The 15,144-nt window shown below is 33.7% G+C and overlaps 2 protein-coding genes and 1 long non-coding RNA gene across 3 annotated transcripts; all 3 read right to left on the bottom strand.

Annotated features, from left to right (window-relative positions):
* Window positions 1–1,076: 1,076 nt before the first annotated feature.
* Window positions 1,077–4,261, bottom strand: LOC120575765 (protein NRT1/ PTR FAMILY 5.3). The gene is made up of 4 exons (XM_039828154.1): window positions 3,961–4,261; window positions 3,496–3,713; window positions 1,758–2,326; window positions 1,077–1,649 (listed from the first exon to the last, which is right to left on the bottom strand). Exons 1-4 carry the CDS (start codon window positions 4,091–4,093, stop codon window positions 1,100–1,102), a joined length of 1,470 nt encoding a protein of 489 aa, XP_039684088.1. The 5' UTR covers window positions 4,094–4,261; the 3' UTR covers window positions 1,077–1,099.
* A 1,888-nt stretch (window positions 4,262–6,149) lies between these two features.
* LOC112416758 (uncharacterized) lies at window positions 6,150–6,954 on the bottom strand. The gene is made up of 2 exons (XR_003007178.2): window positions 6,718–6,954; window positions 6,150–6,356 (listed from the first exon to the last, which is right to left on the bottom strand). It is a non-coding gene; the product is annotated as an uncharacterized lncRNA (long non-coding RNA).
* Window positions 6,955–7,620: 666 nt separating this feature from the next.
* LOC11440456 (protein NRT1/ PTR FAMILY 5.2) lies at window positions 7,621–11,345 on the bottom strand. Its single transcript, XM_003625297.3, has 4 exons — window positions 11,059–11,345; window positions 10,594–10,811; window positions 9,376–9,944; window positions 7,621–9,266 (listed from the first exon to the last, which is right to left on the bottom strand). Exons 1-4 carry the CDS (start codon window positions 11,189–11,191, stop codon window positions 8,369–8,371), a joined length of 1,818 nt encoding a protein of 605 aa, XP_003625345.1. The 5' UTR covers window positions 11,192–11,345; the 3' UTR covers window positions 7,621–8,368.
* Between the last annotated feature and the right edge of the window lie 3,799 nt (window positions 11,346–15,144).

Here is a 15,144-nt window from a genome sequence, read left to right on the forward strand (position 1 = left end):
GCCTCAAAATTTCAAAAATCCGAACGTACAAGCTTAGATCTACAAATCTTGATTCGTAACAAACTTTTCACATGTGTATATGCGCGAAAACGAGGGAAAAAAGTGTTACCGTCGTCGTGAAACGGAGGAAAAATCCGAGCCTCCTCTTCTCTCCGCCGCGCGCGCGCGTTATGCTCCGGTGGTGCCGCTTTTGCTCGAAAATCCGGTACGGATTTGGTGTTGGTGTGATGATTCGCGGTGGTTTTGAATGATTCCGGTTCGGATTTGTTGATTTTGTGATGATTTGAGTTGGTTTTGAGTGAATCCGGTTCGGATTTGTTGATTTTGTGAAGATTTGTTCTTGGTGTTCTTGGAGAATTTTTGGTGATTTTCTGTTTTGGATCTAACTGATTTTGGAGAGAGAAAGAAATTTCTGTTTTTGTGATGTGACTGATTCTTTTTTTTTTTATTTGGATCTGACACATCTATTTATAGCCTGCCATGTGTATTTGTGGGCCAATGAGAAAATGCCATCTGGACTGGGACTGAAGTGTGCGAAAATTCTGGACAAAAATGCCCCTGGGACCTTTTCTGCAAAAAAAATAATAAAAAAAAGACTGGACAGCAATTAAAAAATGGACAAAAAATAAAAATTAAAAAGTTTTGGACTAAATTGTGATTTAAAAATAAAATTGAACTAAAAAAAGTAATTTTGACAAACGTAAAGTGAAACTAAAATTAAAATCAACAAAAGGACTAAAACGAACCAATTACAAAAATGAGGTATTTTAAAATACCTCTCTGCCGAAATTTTGACAGGAAAAGACCAAAATGCCCCTAGGGACTAAACTGACTCAGACTGACTCAGATGCAATTTTTTTGAAATGATTTTTAAACAAAGACTCAACAATAATTCGTACAGACAAGTTGAAAAGACTCAGAGGCAAACACAGGGACTAAAATGGGTTCCACTGCAGGAAATGACCAAAATACCCTTTTGTATGATTTTTTGAAATAAAATGCAAGAAAAGTAATGCGACGTTTCAGAGAGTTCTTAAATGACTTGTAATGCAAGAAAAGACAGAGGCAGTAAAATTCGTTTTAAAAAGAGAGTAAAGATTCAGAGAAAAATAACAGCGAACCGACAAGTATCAGTGTTTAGAAAAGAAATTTGAACGAGTATTTTTAGGTCCAAAATCAGGGTATAACAGAGGGGAATTGTATCATGTCGGCCAAAGAGGTTGTTTTCTCTTGCAACACTGAGTCTCTTCCTTTCAGCCAAGCATGCAGTGACCATTATAGCGATGTGCAACACTAGGCCAATTCCTAGTCTCTGCAACAGTGTGATCCCTCTGGGGTTCTTTGTGTATCTCCGGATCATTGGCACAAAAGCAAGGTCATAGACTATAATGCTTATAAGCATGAAGATAGTTGTAAATGCTGTGAGACATGCTGGAGGGATATCAAAATGTGGTCCCATTCTTCTGTCTAGCGTGGTGCCTTGTTTAATGAAGAGTGTAGTTGATTGAACTATCAATGTGCTTGGGATAAGTGTTGTAATCAAAATCGGAATCATTTTTGTCATTTGTTTGGTTTCCTCAACTTGTGTCACTGTACAAAGCATCCATTGTGAAGTTTGGCCTGTCTTTGTAGCCGCTTTGTCAAGGAAACTACAAGCATAGAAGAAGTGATGCATGCAAATTAAATGATCAACACCCAATCTGTGACATGAAAAAAGATGGGGAAATTTGAAAGGATATAACTCAATTAGACCTAACCTCAAGGAAGAGCTGCGATCAATTCTATTTCTCCCGTTGCATGCATACTTTTCTATGCTTAACTCATGTAGCTCTCTTGGATTTTCTGGGACCCGTGTCATCCACTTTCTCATAGCTGCCACAAAGACTTGTAGCATTCTAGTCATAGGGCTGCCTGAGGGCAATTTATGCCTATACAATGGAGTTCCTACCAGAAATACCAATACTGAAACCGCAAGTCCAATGGTAGGAAGGCCATATCCTACGGCCCAACCCACTCTGTCTTGTATGTAGATTACGAAAGTGTTGGAGAATAGGGTACCTAGGAAAATACTGAAATACCACCAATTGAAGAAGGAAAGTTTATAGGTGCTCTCTTTGGGCTCGAACTCGTCAAATTGGTCTGCTCCCATTGTAGAAATGTTGGGCTTGGTTCCTCCTGTTCCTACAGCAATGATGTACAGGGCAAGGAAGAAAATACCCCTTTGCAATGGTGACGCTCTGGGGCAATTTTGGTCTGCAACTCCTTGTGCACATTCTGGTGGCCTCAAAGATGTTACTGAGACTGCTAGAGTCAACAAACACATTCCCTGTGGCCAAACAAAAGAATGGTATCTGTTTTTAATCACTTAAATAATATTCTAAATGACACTTTTTTGAAGCCTGAATGCATCGAGCAATAATATCTAGAAAAACACTAAATCTGATAGTAGTAAAAAATGAACTAAATGAGGATAGCATAGGAAAACATGTACTACAATAGATACTGCAAAGATTTCGGGTCTGGTATATTCCCAAGTTTAAGGTTTGAGTATGACCTATTTATCTTTTTAGGGGTAAACATTTGGAAGTCCATTACTTGCTTTTAAGATAATAATCTTAGAGTCCTTTTCATTAAAAATCACAATGCAGTCACAGTTTTATAGTTGTTGCAGTAGTGTGCCAAATTGCATCACACCATATCGAGATACGTTTACCATGGTAACAGGTTGTATCATATTGCATCAGAACTTGAAGTTCTCTAGCAAATTGTTCTTCATTCTTCTCTCTTTAGTAGATTTAGAAGTTCTCATGTGAAGGGTGGTGATATTTTAGGATAATAGTGAGTTGCTGATAAAGAATTGGTGGGATGTGGGACGGGTGAGAAAAAGTGTGGCAACTTGAAGGTGAATCAGCAGGATACATGTCACAACACAATCACAGATCCATAATACACATCACAATAGTACACAACAACAATCACAACAATTTGAAGATGAATCAGCGAGATAAATAGGATAAGTTCATGCCACAGCTCCATAATACACGTTACAACAATCACAATGTCTGCATTTGCAGTGGCTGCAACCGCAGTCACATCTGTAATTGCAGCTTCTGTTTGAAACAAAAGCTTAGCTTATTTAGCAAATAGGCTTAAGCTATGTTAGAAAATTCCTAATTCAAGTCAATTGATACAGCTCCAAGTGATAGCTTGACCATGAACCATTCCTTTCCTTGTGTGAGAAAATGTTAGAGAATCTAAATTTAAGTGAGTCTATATGGTTTGGATTCAGCTAGGATATATTCATTGTCAAGTTTTGGGTTATGATATGTGTCAAATTTGCTATTGTGAATATCTGCTAGTTACTTGTCCTAATATTTCAGCTAGCATATACTTTTGGTCCTAATATCCTTCATCCTAGTATAATGTTCATCCAATAATTTTACCTACCTCTAAGTAGCATATATTCAAATGATGAAAATAAATATCATTACATACCAAGAGATAAATGCATGATGCAATTACAAAGGTCCAATAGCGACCGAAATAAGCATCGGCTATGTAAGCTCCTACAAGTGGCATCATCCACACCAACCCCTTCCAGTTGCTAACGTTGTTTGCAGATTCCACAGTTCCCTCATGGAGCTTGTCTGTTAGATAGATCACTAAGTTTGATGCTATCCCGTAGTAAGCCATCCTCTCAAACACTTCATACCCTATAAATTACACAAAAATGCATAATGATTCATTCATGATGCGATATATGAGAACAATAAAAATGGAAAGAAAAAAATGAAACTATATGTTTAGATTGACGGTGAGTTTATCGAAACCACAGTGACATTATAATTTTGTATAAATTCTAAAGTATATGTCATTCGCCAAAAATGTAGAGGCACAATGTGATTCCACCAATCTCATAGTGTATAGTGTATCCAAATATGCACGAAGCCAAAACTTTACCTACTATGAAGGAGCAAGCTTTCCATCGTCCAGTCTTCGATCTTAAAACAGGTCTACCTTTTAGGTCTACTGTACCATCTTGAGTGTAATCTTCTTTCCCATTTGCAGGGCCTTTTTCTTCAACCACTTCCATGATGCTGGAAAGAAGAACTACGTGTGTTGTTAAGCTTTTATCTTGGAATCATGCAAGGCTGCTAGCTTATTCTTATGAGCTTTTTGGTATATTTAAGGACGGGCAATTTGATCTTAGAAGTTTGTCTTTTACCTAACTAAAATTATACATTGTCCATTTTGCATGACCTAACTAATAGATGAGTCTTGCGTCATAAAAAATAAAACTAATAGATGAGTAAATTTAAGGCCGAAAAAAAAATAAGGAATATGCCGCCGTTCATGTCTCAGTCCTATGTTCATTCTTAAATTCAGTACATTGGCCCTTCTTATTCTAACTTTACTTTGAATTCAGTATCTGCCGTTTCCCATGTGTACAAATGGCCTCAAACAGACAAAGATTTCTTCTATTAAATATGTCTATTCTTTCATTATTAATTTCAAACATTGTGTCACAAATCATACTACATATTTTATTTCCTAACATAGTATTTTCCAAGTTGTCCATTAGTTGTAACTTCTGGTTTTACACAAGTCTATCGTAGGGGTGTATTGAATTAGGATTTTAAAGGACAATTTTTGTTTAAAAAAGTCTTGAGGATTTTAAAAGACTTTGCAAGATTTTGATTACTTTGATGATTTTAAAAGACTATTAAGGATTTCAATGGATTTAATTAATAAGATTTTAAAGGATTTGAAATGATTTTATGGATTTCAAGAGATTTCAACAGATTTTATGAATTTTAAGAAATAATTGAAAAAAATATCATAACACACTCTCTTTCATAAAATCTCAATAAATACTCTTTTATTTATTTTATTTTATTTTTTACAAGAAAGCAAGAGCTACAAAATCTCAATAAAAACTCTTTTATTTATTTTATTTTTTACGGGAGAGCTAGAGAGAGAGAGTGAAGGAATCAGAGAGAGAAAGAGACGGAGAGAGATTTTTTACGGGAGAGCTAGAGAGAGGTTTTTTACGGGGAGAGAGAGAGAGAGAGAGAGAGGGAGAGATAGTAAAATCTTAAAAGAAAAAAACAATCCTAAGAAATCTCATGTTTTTATGAAAGACTTTTTCATGCTAAAATTTCACTAGAAAATCCCACAAAATCCATCAAAATCTGATTTATTAAACAATCATCAAAATTTGAATGATTTTGAATACCAATAGACTTTTTTTAAGTGATTAAGAGTCTTGATTGAATAACACAAGACTTTTTTTTAAATTGGAAAGAGTCTTGATTGAATACCACAAGACTTTTTCATGATAAAAAAGTCTTTTAAAATTCCTTAGAATTATGATCCAATACACCCTCCGTAGTTTCATTCTTGCTTGATTGGGATTTCTGGATCCAATGACATCTGATTTTCCATTTTTGAAATCTTCCATAAATGGCAGAGAATGGAATAGGCCGTGATAAATCTTGGTGGATCAAAGATAACCAAAAAATAGTGGCGCAAGAGTGGTATGGCATAAGTGATTAAAAGTAGGTGCAATCCCCAACTTACAACTCGGATTTTGTGGAGTTGTGTTATGCTGACCATAAATTCTAAAAATTTATTTTCAATTTTCTTTTTCAGTCTCAAATTCTCCGTCTTTTTTAATTCTCTCGCTTAATAATAAATCAAGGGCTTAGATTACACTAAATAATAAAACCAACTTTCTTTGACAAAACAAACCAACTCAACAATGTACCAAAAAATCTCAAAACCAATCAAAAAGGATTTGGTAAATACTGTGCTGAATACCGACTAAATCATCATCAATATTTAGTAATATTGACTATAGGTATCCGAACATCCCATAAAGATTTGCTTCCATGTTTTTTGTCCCTTCACATTTCTACCATACACTTTCATTTACATTTCTCTCTTTTTTCTTTTTATAGAAGAGGAAACACATCACATTTCTCTTGTTCAAGTGTTATTACAACTTCTTAATCTTATTAAACCAGTAAGCAGTTTAAACCAAAAAAAGTACATACACTTCCACTGTACAGAGGAAAAGCTACCATCACATGAACCTGAAAATCCAGCACCCTTGGGAAAAAATTTATGACAAGAACTCCAAAGAAAAATACAATGAAATTCATTCTATAACCGATCATAGTGGTGGGAAAAAATAATGATAATAATAATGTACACTGTCTCAATCGCCAAAAAAAGGAAGTAGGTATTAGCTATCAAGAAAATTGGGTGTCATGAGCCGTATTTGGTGGCAGATGCTATTGCTACTGCCTGTGCCCACACTTTCAGTCATGCCTTCACATCTGTTGGATCATCACCTACATAATAAAAATAAAAAAAAATGTCAAATTCTAAATTAATCCAACGCTTGTAACTTAAGCGCTTATCATATATTATAAAAATAAGCTGAAAACAACAAGTATTTCGAACACTTCGTAGATACACCACTAAGTTTGATGCTATTCCATAGAAAGCTATCCTTTCAAACACTTCGTACACTATAAATTACACAAATGCATACGCCATATTCATAAGTGTTATTAATGCATTATATACTGTATGTGAATACAATAAAATGAAAAAGGAAAAGGTGAAAGGACTATGCTATCCAAAAAATACTGCTGAAACTGGAATAACTTAATCAGCTCCAAAGTAGGCCAGCAAAAGGCTTCATTTTACCTACTATAAAGAAGCAAGCTTTCCCTTTTGCTGAGCCTTTTTCTTCTACCATTGCCATCATGATGCTGGACAAGAAAAACTACTTGGTCACTTGTGTGGGGATCAAGCAAGGTTACTAGTTTTTCTCATGAGCTTTTGATGTATTTAACAAACAAAAAGGAATCGGCCGGATTTTTTGTTTTGTAGTTCTTATGAATTCACATTTTTAACCTCTTCCTTTCTATGCTGATTCGGTTGGTGTTTTACATTTAACTTATCCACCAAGTTATTATTAGATCTTATGAAGCTGACTTGAGATTAGCATAGCAGAAAAAGTCTTGTGCTTATGAAGGAAAAAACAATTTTGTTGGTTAAATTTGCTTTCAGACCTTTCACTGAGTATATTTATATATATGCTTCAATCCCTTTCTAGTCACTGGTCATCTCAAATTCTTTGGCTCTTCTCTCTTGTCTCTATATTTGTTTCATGTTCATTTTCACTTTCAGCACCAGTACCTCTTTATTTTCAACTTGACTTTGAAACCAAAATATGAAAGTTGTCAATTTTTTATGCCAAATAGATAGGTACTAGTATCCATATGCACACGTTACTGTTAATTATTCATTATCGGTAATTAATTAGAATAACATCCTGTCAAATTATATCATATGCACTATGCAGCCGGCAAGCGCATATTTACAGAATATGCTTGTAACTGTTTCACAATTTTAATGTGGAAAAAGTTTAATAGAAAAAATAGATAAAAAAAGGAAAGTAAAACTTTTTTAACATCAGATACAGAAAAGTGAGAATAAAATAAATAAGTCACTAGTAATTGTTTTAATAAAATAAAAAAATTAAAGTGAACTATATTCTACAGTTCAGTTTCCGGTGGCTGCTACTATAGCTTTTCAGTCTTTCATGGCCTTCACATTGTCTGCCGCTGCCATTAGGAATATTCATGGCGAGATTTTTTGACGAAACAAACCTCAAATAGCAGAATTTTCTGGTCAGTCAGACGCCAAGCCGCTGTCCCCTGAATCATGCACTTTCACTCGTCGCTTCATGTATGCTTTCACTTCATCATGTACTAGTGACATGGCATGGAATATACTTAGTTGTTATCTAGGTTGTTAATATTTTGAATTAACTAGATCATAAACATTTTGAGATTAGATCATAAGAAGTCTCTTACCCAAGTCATCTGATAAACTATTAAATTATTATTTTCTTCTCTGCCTAACTTCAAGAGTTATCAGAATTTATTCTACATTCTTGGTTTTTTTTAATAAATATTTTGCCTCTTTTGCTGTAAGTATCAAATTACATACATGGAAGATATTCTAGCATATGCTGGTCCTTTTAACATATAATGGCTGAAGCCCAAAGGTTTTCTAGGAATACTTAAATGCAAAGGATAGGCTGCACTAATGTTCTTAATTATTCTGTGCAATAAAAGATGTCTTTACATAGTTTTTCTCCGTAGAAGTTCTTTATTATTGATGTAAAACTCTTTATGACAATGTTAATGTTTCTAAACAAGGAAAGACCACTGCATTCAAATTTAATCGCGAAAATGGGGATAGCAAGAGATGAACCACGGCAATACAAATATGAAGCTACTTATTTACTAAAAGGCGAATAGAAGGAAGGAATGACGGTCATGTTTCCCTACGAGTTAGCATCTTGTTGTGGAGTATTTTTGCTTATTCTAGCACTATTCTGAGATGTAGCTGGGTTCATCTCCAAACTTGATTTGTTTTGTCTGACATCAACATTATATACAAATAACTTGGCAACAACCAGAAAGCAAAGGAAGTTGAGCAAGCTTAGTACTGCCATGAACATATAATAATAATCTAAACGAGAGATGTTTAGGTTATCCAAAACCCAACCTTTGTGACCATGTCTCTGGGTGATTTTAGCGACGATTGAAAGAAGGAAAGTACTTAGAAAACTTCCTAAACCCAAGCTGGTTGTAAAATATGATGTTCCGAGACTTTTCATGCCTTCTGGTGCTTGATCATAGAAGAACTCTAACTTGGCAATTTCAACAAAGTTATCAGCAATCCCAGCCAAGGCAAACTGAGGGAGGAGAATAAAAATAGTGAGGGGAATTGTATCATGCCGGCCAAAGAGGTTGTTTTCTCTTGCAACACGGAGTCTCTTCCTCTCAGCCAAGCATGCAGTGACCATTATAGCAATGTGCAACACTAGGCCAATTCCTAGTCTCTGAAACAGTGTGATTCCTCTGGGGTTCTTTGTGTATCGCCGGATCATGGGCACAAAAGCAAGGTCATACACTACAATGCTTATAAGCATGAAGATAGTTGTAAATGCCGTGAGACATGCCGGAGGGATATCAAAATGTGGTCCCATTCTTCTGTCTAGCGTGGTGCCTTGTTTAACGAAGAGTGTTGTCGATTGAACTAGCAATGTGCTTGGGATAAGTGTTGTAATCAAAATAGGTATCATTTTTGTCATTTGTTTGGTTTCCTCAACTTGTGTCACTGTACAAAGCATCCACGGTGAAGTTTGGCCTGTCTTCGTAGCCGCTTTGTCTAGGAAACTACAAGCATAGAAGAAGTGATGCATGCAAATTAAATTTTTAACACCCAATCTTTGTGACATGAAAAAAGATGTTGAAATTTGAAAGGATAAAACGCTATTAGACTTACCTCAAGGAAGAGCTGCGATCAATTCTATTTCTCCCGTTGGATGCATACTCTTCTATTCTTAACTCATGTAGCTCTTTTGGATCTTCTGGTACCCTTGTCATCCCCTTTCTCATAGCCGCCACAAAGACTTGGAGCATTCTAGTTATAGGGCTGCCGGAGGGCAATTTATGCCTGTACAATGGAGTTCCTACCAGAAACACCAATACTGAAACTGCAAGCCCAGCGGTAGGAAGGCCATATCCTACGGTCCAACCGACTCTGTCTTGTATGTAGATTACGAAAGTGTTGGAGAAAAGGGTACCAAGGAAAATGCTAAAAAACCACCAATTGAAGAAGGAAAGCTTATAGGTCCTCTCTTTAGGCTCGAACTCGTCAAATTGGTCTGCTCCCATTGTAGAAATGTTGGGCTTGGTTCCTCCTGTTCCTACAGCAACGATGTATAGGGCAAGGAAGAATACACCCCTTTGCAAGGGTGACGCCCTGGGGCAATTTTGGTCTGCAACTCCTCGTGCACATTCTGGTGGCCTCAAAGATGTTACTGAGACAGCTAGAGTCAACGAACACATTCCCTGTAGCAAAACAAAAGAATGGCATGTCTGTTTTCAATCACATAAGTAACATACTAAATGACGCTTTTTTGAAGCCTGAGTGCATCAAGCAATAATATATAGAAAAACAATAATGCATGTGAAATCCAAGTTTGAACAATAAAATTTGACAGTAGTAAGAAATGAACTAAACGAGGATAGCATAGTAAAACATGTACTAGAAGAATAGAACTTGAAAGATTTTGGATCAGGATATATATATATTGTCAAGTATGTTGTTGTGGTTTGTCAATCGTCACACAAACTTCTTCATAAGGGGGAAGATTCTAATCTTGGGATGCACATCTAGGTAAAACTTTTCGTTTGACGAGACCTATCTGTTTCTTAAGTTTAAGACTTGAGTATGACCTATTTATCTTTTTAGGGGTAAACATTTTGGAAGTCCATGACTAGCTTTTAAGATTATAATCTTGTAGTCACTGTCTTTAAAAATCACAATGCAATCACACTTTTATAGTGGTTGCAGTAGTGTGCCCACCCACTTACATCACAAAAGATTGGGGTAAGTATACTATGGACTCCCCCATCCCAATCATAATATGCATCCAATAATTTTACCTGCTACTAAGTAGCATATACTCAAATGATGAAAATAAATATCATTACATACCAAGAGATAAATGCATGATGCAACTACAAAGGTCCAATAGCGGCCAAAATAAGCATCGGCAATGTAAGCTCCTACAAGTGGCATCATCCACACCGAACCTGCCCAGTTGCTAACGTTGTTTGAAGCTTCCACAGTACCCTGATGAAGCTTGTTTGTTAGATAAATCACTAAGTTTGATGCTATCCCGTAGTAAGCCATCCTCTCAAACACTTCATACCCTATAAATTACACAAAAATGCATAATGATTCATTCATGTTGCTATATATGAGAACAATAAAAATGGGAAGAAAAAAATGAAACTATATGTTTAGATTGACGGTGAGTTTATCGAAACCACAGTGACATTATAATTTTGTATAAATTCTAAAGTATATGTCATTCGCCAAAACTGTAGAGGCACAATGTGATTCCACCAATCTCATAGTGTATAGTGTATCCAAATATGCACGAAGCCAAAACTTTACCTACTATGAAGGAGCAAGCTTTCCATCGTCCAGTCTTCGATCTTAAAACAGGTCTACCTTTTAGGTCTACTGTACCATCTTGAGTGTAATCTTCTTTCCCATTTGCAGGGCCTTTTTCTTCAACCACTTCCATGATGCTGGAAAGAAGAACTACGTGTGTTGTTAAGCTTTTATCTTGGAATCATGCAAGGCTGCTAGCTTATTCTTATGAGCTTTTTGGTATATTTAAGGACGGGCAATTTGATCTTAGAAGTTTGTCTTTTACCTAACTAAAATTATACATTGTCCATTTTGCATGACCTAACTAATAGATGAGTATTGCGTCATAAAAAATAAAACTAATAGATGAGTAAATCTTAAGGCCGAAAAAAAAAAGAAAAGGAATCTGCCATATTTTTGTTTTGCACTTCTTGACATCTTGTGTTTTCACTTTTTTTTTTTTTTTTTTGACTCTGCTTGGTGTTTACATTTAACTTATCTTGAAGATGACATGATATTGATTTTGACATGGCACAAAATGGTGTGTGCTATGTTCCCTTTTTCAGTGACATCGTTGATCATTTGTAATTGTAAAATGTAATACTACTACTAGTACTCAACGTTCATGTCTCTATCCTATTTTCATTCTTAAATTCAGTATTGGCCCTTCTTATTCTAACTTTACTTTGAATTCAGCATCTGCCGTTTCCACGTGTACAAATGGCCTCAAACAAAGAAATATTTCTTGTATGATTGACTTTTTTTTTAAGGGCGGTCTAATTGACTATATAAATTTTAATGTATTAGTTGATGTAACAATATTCTAATAATCATATTATTTTCATTTCACTTTTGTATTTTTTTTTCTCGATTATAAATTCTATCAAGAATTCCTTCAATTTTTTTTTTTATCAAGTAATATGATATGAGAGTTTATTCTTTTCAGTCACGTCCCATCATATATATATTTCTAAGGTACATTCGAAAAATTTGAGTGTATCGGTACACATATATTTAAATTAATAGTTTAATGAGTTATTTTATTTTTTAAAATATTTTCTATCTTTTACAATTATAATAATAGTGTAAAATATTCCATTTGAACCGATATTCAAATTAATAGTTTAATGAGTTATATGTGTATCCGTACACATATCATTTGTTATAAAAAAAATATTTTACTTTTTATATTTTTGACGGTTAAAAATTCATATTTAATTTATGTTTTGTTTAAAAAATCCAATTTTTTTATGAATTATTTTTACAATATACTACACATTTCTACACAATTTCTTTAAAAAAATACAAAAATTAGTTTAAAAATGGGAACCAAAAGTAGTGATTGTAAATTTTATAGGGACTAAAAGTTGAAGGAAAATTTTAGAGGGACTAAAACAAAAAGTTGATATATTTATAAGGACCAAAACATATTTAACCCTATATTTTATTTCTCAAAAGTGTCGGCGAAGCAAAATTCAACTTTTTAAATTTTTTTATTGCTCATAATAGTGAATATTGATTATTGTTTTCGATAAAATGTAAAAAAAAATAGTATTATTCTTATAAACAATTAAATGATGTTTGTTCTTATGAAATAATATTTTTTTAAATATAAAAGTCGACAAATAATTCTTTATTACGTAAAAATGATAGTTAATTTATTGATTTATAAAACAGGTGTATAATTTATGGGTATACCGTAGAAACTCCATATATATATATATATATATATACACACACGCACCAAACCAATAGTGTTGGACATAAGGAAGTGTGTTGAAAAAATAAAAAGATAGAGCTTAATTAAAAAATATGAAAGCTTATCAGCATTATTATTGGTAATTTAATTTCTTTCCTGTAACTTAATTAAATAGAAGAACAACATCATATGCAGCCGGCAAGACGGGCAGGTACAACATATATACACTTTTTGAAAGATGGTACAATATATACACAAAACATTGGAATTGGAAATTGAAAAGAAAAAAAAGGGAGAAAAGTGATTTAAGGGTTGGGATGTGAAAAATAAGAAAACATGAGAGAGAAAAATTGAGAAAATCTCTTCTTATATCACACTTGTTGAACCAAAGTCGATTTTAGAATAATGTTTCTAAGGTTTTGAAGATAACAATATATGAAAGAACAGATTGATACTCTAAAGTGTGTTCAAGTATACATGACCATATAATTAAATTATAACTTTAAGATCAAGTTGGTTTTGATACATCAAGTTTTGAGCACAAAAAAAACATTATGGTACTAAAAAAACATTGAAAACTTCCAAAGACTTGGAACATAATTTGAAGAACGGTTAACATAAAGTCAAAGTTCTGATTAGAAGATACGTGAAGACTCTAATGAGAACAAACTCAGATGGATTGAACCTCTGAAGGAAGCAAGCTCTGATGATGTCAGCATTTTGGGTCAACCTCTGATAGTACAATTTGTTTTCTTCTGACCACGTGCAGAAATAAACAAAGAAAATTAAAGACAAGGAGAATGTAACATATCATTATATAAGAAACAAAAGATTTATCAAAGTATTGTTCACCGACATTATCCAATTGTGGCAAAGTTTTCAAAATCTGATCAAGCTTTGTAAGACGATTTTCATGAGTTGGCAAACTTAAAACAACAACTCTATTATTTCTCTCATGTATAAAGAACTAAGTAGTTTGAAGAAAGACATCTGATTGTGAATTATTACAAATGTCAAAACTCTGGCAAATTCAAAAGCCTTCACACACTTAAAAAAAATTCTTACAGGCTTATCTTATAATTTCGTAAGTGTCAGAAGTTTCTTAAACTTTAAGTTAGTTTACCACTCTCTTTAAGTTCAAAGTGTAAACACAGTCAAACTCTTTAATTAATTAAACTCTGATTGTGTAAGTTTTTTTGTGTGAGGCAAGGAAGTCTCTGACTTGTGTGTTGAAGGAATTGTAATCACGTATGGTTATGGTGAAAAGTTTCTTAGAAGTGCAAGGAGACTGGATTAAACTCAAACTGTGAGGTGAACCATGATAATTCCTTGTGTTGTCTCCCTTCTCTATCTCTTTGATTATCTCTTGTCATGCCTTTGTTAAAACTCTTAAAAAGATTTTTAGAAAAACTATCACAATTTAACCCTTCATTCTTGTGTTTTTCTCACCTTCAACACTTTTGAATTTGCTTTTTAATAAAAAAAAACTCTTGCACGTAGAAAGATAATTTAGGAGAAAAATTAGATCGAATAAATAAAAGAAAAACTCAAATAATAATTTTGTATACATTTTTCTTTTAGCTGGATAATTTAGTTTACATATTTCAACGGAGAAAAAAAAAATAGAAAGAAAAGTGTTTGATTAACTAATTATAGAAAAGTGAGAAGGAAGTGGTGTTACGTTGGATTGGTTTATTTTTTAGTTTATGCAGATAAATAATTTTTTTTTTCTTCTTTTAAATTGATAGAAAGATTTTATATATTATTCATAAGCCTGTGAAGATAGCCGGTTCTAATTTTTTAGTGAGAAAAACTTCACATCATCTATAAATTTTCATACTCCTTCATTCATCAAAGGAGGTGATTTTAGGTCATTTTTTGACCTAGAATCACCTCCTCTGCATCTTTTTCTCAAAATTTTTTAATCTAAATAAGTGGTTTTCACACATATCAAGACTTTCATTTTGTGTTTTTTGTGATTTCGTTGTCTGAGTGCGTTGTTGTGTTGTTCGTCGTCTTGTGCGGCGTTAGATTTCGCGTCTTGTTGTGATGTCGTTTGGTTTCTATTGAAAGATCAACTTCAGTCAATTACAGATTCAACCGATGACTTGGGCGTCGACGTTGCAGATCTGGAAGCATGTGTATTTCAGGGACTTAGAATTTATCATATAATTTGTAGGCATTTTTCCGTTGTATGCTTTAATTTGGATGTTGTGAGTTTGCTTGCAGATTCAACGTTTACGTTTTTAACAATGTTGAATATCGTTTTGTTTTTGTCGGAAAAAAATAAAAAAAATGATATAATTTTCATTAGTGAGAACTTATGAATTAACAATTTTTTTTTGGGTACAAATTAACATTTTTTTTGAAAGGAACTTATAAGTTTACAAAGAAGCTTATTTATTTGC

This window comes from Medicago truncatula, chromosome 7, assembly GCF_003473485.1.
Source record: "Medicago truncatula cultivar Jemalong A17 chromosome 7, MtrunA17r5.0-ANR, whole genome shotgun sequence".
In the NCBI taxonomy this organism is placed as follows: Eukaryota; Viridiplantae; Streptophyta; class Magnoliopsida; order Fabales; family Fabaceae; genus Medicago; species Medicago truncatula.

Excerpts from the sequence above, each read along its gene's own strand:
- LOC120575765 (XM_039828154.1), bottom strand. The coding sequence starts at position 4,093 with ATGGAAGTGGTTGAAGAAAAAGGCCCTGCAAATGGGAAAGAAGATTAC. Across the intron at positions 2,327-3,495 it reads CATCATGCATTTATCTCTTG|GGAATGTGTTTGTTGACTCT; the intron begins GTATGTAATGAT and ends GTTTGGCCACAG. Across the intron at positions 1,650-1,757 it reads GATCGCAGCTCTTCCTTGAG|TTTCCTTGACAAAGCGGCTA; the intron begins GTTAGGTCTAAT and ends CTATGCTTGTAG.
- LOC11440456 (XM_003625297.3), bottom strand. The coding sequence starts at position 11,191 with ATGGAAGTGGTTGAAGAAAAAGGCCCTGCAAATGGGAAAGAAGATTAC. Across the intron at positions 10,812-11,058 it reads AGCTTGCTCCTTCATAGTAG|GGTATGAAGTGTTTGAGAGG; the intron begins GTAAAGTTTTGG and ends TGTAATTTATAG. Across the intron at positions 9,267-9,375 it reads GATCGCAGCTCTTCCTTGAG|TTTCCTAGACAAAGCGGCTA; the intron begins GTAAGTCTAATA and ends CTATGCTTGTAG.